This window comes from Rosa chinensis, chromosome 1, assembly GCF_002994745.2.
Source record: "Rosa chinensis cultivar Old Blush chromosome 1, RchiOBHm-V2, whole genome shotgun sequence".
NCBI lineage: Eukaryota > Viridiplantae > Streptophyta > Magnoliopsida > Rosales > Rosaceae > Rosa > Rosa chinensis.
In genome coordinates, this window is record NC_037088.1 from 48,126,625 (window position 1) to 48,132,751 (window position 6,127).

The 6,127-nt window shown below is 40.8% G+C and overlaps 1 protein-coding gene across 4 annotated transcripts; it reads right to left on the bottom strand.

Annotated features, from left to right (window-relative positions):
• Positions 1-631: 631 nt before the first annotated feature.
• On the bottom strand, positions 632-5,259 carry LOC112168415 (probable LRR receptor-like serine/threonine-protein kinase At3g47570). Of its 4 annotated transcripts, XM_040508710.1 has the most exons (4): positions 3,500-4,928; positions 3,232-3,302; positions 1,198-1,678; positions 632-1,068 (listed from the first exon to the last, which is right to left on the bottom strand). In XM_040508710.1, exons 3-4 carry the CDS (start codon positions 1,667-1,669, stop codon positions 689-691), a joined length of 852 nt encoding a protein of 283 aa, XP_040364644.1. In that variant the 5' UTR covers positions 1,670-1,678; positions 3,232-3,302; positions 3,500-4,928; the 3' UTR covers positions 632-688. The 4 variants fall into 4 exon arrangements, 2 of the variants coding, with proteins under 2 accessions (XP_040364644.1, XP_040364642.1); XM_040508708.1 differs by lacking the exon at positions 3,232-3,302 and having other exon boundaries at positions 4,786-5,259; XR_005801693.1 differs by lacking the exons at positions 632-1,068; positions 1,198-1,678 and adding an exon at positions 2,719-2,859 and having other exon boundaries at positions 3,232-3,304.
• Between the last annotated feature and the right edge of the window lie 868 nt (positions 5,260-6,127).

Genomic DNA, 6,127 nt, shown 5'->3' on the forward strand with positions numbered 1-6,127 from the left:
GTTTGTACAGGGCATGTGCAATTTCTCTTCCAATACACGTTTATTACCAAAGAAAAAGAATAAACTGTCACAGCATGTCGTTACCAGATTAAAGGTCTCAACTCAATTGCCTTTTGCAGAGTTAGTCACTCAGTCACTCACTCATTCTAAATCTAAGCATGATCTATTATGGTTGATAAGAAGGTGCATCACATATGGACTTCGGGGTAGACTTTCATCTAGTTAGATAGAATTCATTCACACTGGATTGATCGAGACACATTAATTTAGACAATAGTACTGTTCATTTTTAATTATTTCCCAGCAACTGTAGCAGAAACACATAAATCACACATAGTACAAAATACATGTTGAATATCAATTTCATGCTCACTTGGTAAAAATACAAAATCACAACACCACCGAAAGAATGTCAGGATGTTGCAGTGCAACTGATCAAGCTCATGACAGCTCCAGCTTGATTCATTAATCCGAATGGGATCATGTACGTGTTTCAATTTAGGATACAGATTTACGCAATACGTATCAGTACTCTTTTTTATTCATTTTAGTACATTAACATGCAAATTTCAAGAACCACTATGGTAGCAACAGGACTTCAGAGATAATTCAAAAACAAAACAGATCAGAATACAAGAACCATATAACAATTTATTAGCCATCACAAAACATAATAATTTGAAAGGTTCTAGTTGAGAAGATTGCGCCTAAAGGATTGCAATTCAGATGCAACATCACTGATATCCTTTCTGTTTGTGGGGCATTCAACAGAACATGCAATTCCTATACCAAGTATCAGAGTCAAGTACCCTTCAATTTTCTGTGCTCTCACACTCAATCGGCTGTGCCTGTGAGCTTCAGCGACATTGGTGGTGCCTTCTTGAAGAACTAGTGATTCTGAAATCTCTGAAACCAGTTCAGGGAGAGCTGTCTTCACATAATTATGAAGATTCAAGCTGTCACTGAACATGTGACCAGTGGGTCGCTTCCCCGTAAACATTTCTAACAAGAGAATGCCAAAGCTGTAGACATCCCCGCATGTCGATACCTCACTTCCCATACCATACTCTACAATTTAAACAATATCATAAATATTTGTCACTACATATGCATAAATCAAATATCTCTCAGTGTTTTGAAATATGTTACAGTAAAACAGGGTGAGCAAAAAATTCTGAAGCATATGAGGAAAATTACCTGGTGCAGCATAACCAACCGATCCTCTAATTCCAATGGAGCTTGATTGATTTCCGGAAACACTCATGGTTGGTTCTGAGAGAAACCTTGAAAGCCCAAAGTCAGAAACATGTCCAGTCAAGTCACCATCTAAGAGAACATTACTTGGCTTGAGATCACAATGAACGATCGGTGTTTCACAATGGTTGTGAAGATAATCCAATGCACTAGCAACATCAATGGCAATGTTGAGCCTCTGAATAAGACTTAAAATTTTGGGTGCTTCAGTTACCTCTCCAGTTCCAGTAGATGGATGCAACCACTCTTCCAAGCTCCCGTTGTCCATGAACTCGTAAACAAGAGCCTTGAAATCATTGCCACCAAAATCAATACTTGAACATGCAGTTAAGATCTTGACCAGATTACGATGTCTGATATTTCTCAACACCTCACATTCGGCCATGAAACTTTTAGCTGCTCCCCGGTGTAACATGTTAAGGACCTTCACAGCGATAACAACTCTATCATCAGTAAGGATTCCTTTGTACACAGACCCATAAGCACCCACACCGATCAAATTAGCTAAAGAAAAACCATCAGTAGCTCTCAGGAGTGTAGCATATGAAACTTGCAAAACAGAGTTCCCCAGTGTTCTTAAATTAGTTTCTTTCCTTTTCTTACCAAGAAGAAAAAGAGACAACACCACAACCAGTCCCAAAAGAGTGAACCCGGAGACTAAAGACATCATTAGTTTCATTCTATGAGACAACCCTTCTCCTTTAGACTCATTAAGCTTGCACAGAGGAAGTCGAAGACTAGCCATACCTCCGCAGAGTCTAGCGTTTCCAGCAACCGAAATAGCACTTTCATTCTTAAAGACACCCTTAATTGGTACTGCTCCCCAAAATTGATTGAAGGATAGGTTTAGATTCTCCAAGTTTCCAAAGCGCTCGAAAAATTGTGGAATATCTCCTGACAAATTGTTGCGAGAAAAGTCTAAATCTCGAAGCCCTCTCAATTCTTGCATAGATGAAGGGATGGGCCCGTTGAAGAAGTTGCCTTGCAAGTGTAGGACTTCTAAGCTCTCGCAACTGCCAAGGCTACTGGGAAGTTCTCCTGATAACAAGTTGTTAGAAACGTCCAGTTGACCTAGATTCTTCAATTTTCCGATCTCCATAGGAAGGGAACTAGTGAATTGGTTTCTATCCAATGCCATAACTGTGGATAAAGATGAGAGGCCAAAAACTTGAGGTGGTATCGTGCCATTTAGATTGTTTCCAGAAAGACCCAACTCTAGCAACCAATGGCATTTCCCTAGGTTGGAAGGGATGCTGCCCTCTAGATTATTTTCTTGCAATTGGAGCATTATTAATAAAGTTAAGTTTCCTAGAGAGGATGGAATGCTCCCTGATAATTGGTTGTTGTGAAGATACAATCGCCCAAGCCTTGAAAGCCTCCCAATGTATGTGGGGATGCTACCTGTGAAGTAGTTACTTGCCAGAGAGAGAATTTGCAAGTTGGCAAGATTCCCTAATCCAGTTGGGATGCTTCCATGTAGTTGGTTGTCTGTAAGCCAAAGCCCGTGGAGATTGGTTGAGAGATTGGATACTGATGTGGGCAACGTCCCTCCAAAATTGTTGTCTTCGAAGGCCAACAAAGCAAGTTGTGTGGCATTTATCAATTCTGAGACAAAACTCAAGTCACCATGTTTATCGCTTCCAAGATTATTATCACCAGTGTTTTCAAATGCGAAAGCGAAGGCGAAGGCGACCACCTATAGCCTCGCGAGGCGAGTGCCTCAAGGCGTTGAGGCGACCGCCTTTCCCGTAATTATTATAATAATACATTACATTTATAAATAATATGAATATAACTTGTTCTCATTTTCTTCTTTTTCTGATTTAAAAGTGGCTGTATAAGATTAATGTTTATTTCTTTTTTTCAATTATATGTAAGAGAATGATGTTGCCAATACCCCAATCCTATATGAAAGTACGAAACCAATATGTTGTTCAGTGAAAAGTAACAAGCAAAGTATTCCCAAGGCAAAATTACCTTTTGTTAAGCCTCTGTTCGATCACATGAACGCACCCATATGAATAAACTTCTTTGGAAAGCTACTTCATCTCTACAAAGAGATCATACAAACGACAGAGGTATTAAACAAAGACAATGGCTTTTCATACAAGGACAAAGAATATCTGAATTCAAAACTGAAGTACAAAAAACTGCTAGTTTAAGAATCTTTGCCAAAATTTAGACAGCTTCTTTTATAGGATTCTGTTAATACCAATCGGAATTGAGCAAATCATATTGCTATTACCTGTTGGCTCATCCACCCATCATGTCTCCACATATCCTTCGTAACGACGAGGAACAACATTGCAGATGACTTCCAGTCTGGCAACCATCGACCCACTCGCCGGTGATCAGCCATCAAGCATGAATCTGAGTCTAAGCACAATCGCGATCCGAGCCCGAGTCTGAGAAGATCAGTACCAACCATTACGCGTAGCCCAAACCCTCCAGCGAACCTACCTGCCGTACAGGCCCGGCCGACGGCGACGTCATAACGACGCGCCACTGGACGGAACATCACAAGCCGTCGAAGCACCAAGCGCGTTCTCTGGTTTTTTCTTTTCTTTTTCTCACAGCGGCGGTTATTTTCCTTCTTCTCTACCTTTCTGGACCTCGTATGCCGACTACGTTTTGGGGTTGTTAAACAGATCTACAAACAAGACGACGTCGTTCTAGGAGGGGAACCAAAATTAATAAAAAAACGACGTCATTTTGACAGAAAGTAAAAAAAAAAAAGGGTCCCTTTCGTCGTCTTCTTCCTCGCGCTCTGCCCTGAGGCTCCGCCTCTGCAAAAAGCGACGCTCCGTCGCCTCAGCGGCCGCTTTTCCAGCAGCACGTTCAAGTTTGAACCGGCGAGGCTTTTTCCGGTCGCCTCACACTGAAGCGCGCCCCGGGCTCGCCTCGGCGACGCCTTTGAAAACACTGTACTTACATTATCACTGACAATGAACGTATTAAGCTTATGAAGCTTTAGTAAATTTGGCACTTGCCCAGTGTGTTTGTTTGATTCACATTGAAAAGACATAAGATTTGTTGCATTGGATATTGACGAAGGGATGGCCCCGGTAAATTGATTATCAAAATTAGAAAATACTTGAAGGTTGGGAAAAGCATCAAAACCCAAGTTTGATGGAAGACTTCCTTGAATTTGGTTTAGTGATACCCCAAAATTAACTATACCAGAGAGGTTATAAATGCAGGAAGGAATGGTACCAGACAACTTATTTTCGCTTAATTTGAAAAATCTTAATTTTCTCAACTGGCATAGAGAACTAGGGATGCTTCCTTCTAAGTTATTAGAAGATGTAGCAAATATCTCAAGAGACGAAAGGTTCCCCAAAGAAGGAGGGATCTCTCCTGATAAATTGTTCCGTTGCAAAACAAACTTTTGAAGCTTCGACAAGGAACTGAGATGGGGAGGAATTTTACCCACCAGATTGTTTACCCCCAGAAAGAGGTCAATCAGTTTGAAGCAATTGGAAATGTTGGGAGGAATAGTGCAGTAAATGAGTTATTGTTTAGAATCAATACCTGCAATCTATGCAAATGCCCAAGTTGAGGAGGGATTTGATGAGTGAAGCTATTGTTTAGGAGATCAATCACTCTTAAGAAGCTTAGATTTCCTATGTGTGGAGATATGGAGCCCCCCAAAGCTAGAGAGCCCAACTCCAGCTTTGTCACCCTTTGGCGACGTCGACTGCAGGTGATGCCGTACCACAGGCAAAAGTGAAGGGTTTCATTCCATGAGCTTGTGACCTGGTTCGGATCATGTTGTATTTGAGCTTTGATTGCTAGCAATGCCAGCCTATCCGTCTCATTCCCTCGGATTCTCATATGGTTCAATTGCATGGAGCTACGACAGAAAATGGACATGGAATTTAAAACTAATGAGTATATCAAAACCAATTTCATAACCAAAACTCCCCCCATTTTTCTTCTTTGGACTAAAGAGACTGAGATAAATATGGGTGGTGTTGGGTTGTGAAATAGGTAGTTTTATGTTAGGCATGACAATCTAATTTATAGGATAGGAAGATTGATCAAGAAGTACTCGAAGGGATGGAGAACCACCGTTGATTGATTCATTGCATTCTTCCAAAAGAAGACAAACTTAACTCACTTGTTTCCAACTAGAGACGACTCTCGTTTTCCAAAGATAATTGTTGTTAGTGTGTTGTGTGGTTACAATAGTTTGTTGAACGTAAAGGAGTGTGAACCTCATGAATATCAGCTACATTCCAGTGCGGGGTCCAACTGCAGCTGTTATGTACTGTTGATTGATTCATTACATTCTCCTTAGAGAAGACCGACTTAACTCGCTTGCTTCCAACTAGAGACGACTCTCGTTTTCCGAAGACAACTGTTCTCTGTGTGTACTGTGTGGTTACAGTAAGTTTGTTGAACGTAAAGGACGTGAAAGTCATAAATGTGAGCTATCATATGACTTGAAGCAGGGAACTATTGAAACAGTTTGTGAGCAAGTTCAAATATATTGACAAGATATTTCCCAATTCTAAAGGATGACAACAGCAGAGGTTACAGACGGAGGGAGGGAGGGAGAGTGCCAAAGAACAAAGTAAATCCTAATGGTTGATCTTTTCAACTGGCCTAGAGAACTAGGAGCCTGGGAATACTCCCTACAAGTTGTTCCTATATGCATCACACATATCAAGACTAGAGAGGCTCGATCCCCAGGAAGGAAGAATACCTCCTAATTAACTTATTATCTTGTAAAACAAGTACATTCAAAGCTTAGGTAGGAAGCCAGATTCCTAAGGACACATTCCATACCAGCATGTTGTTTCCGAGATTGAGAATGATGACTGAAGATTAACACCAAGTGAGTTATTGTCTAGACGTGATACCTCCAATA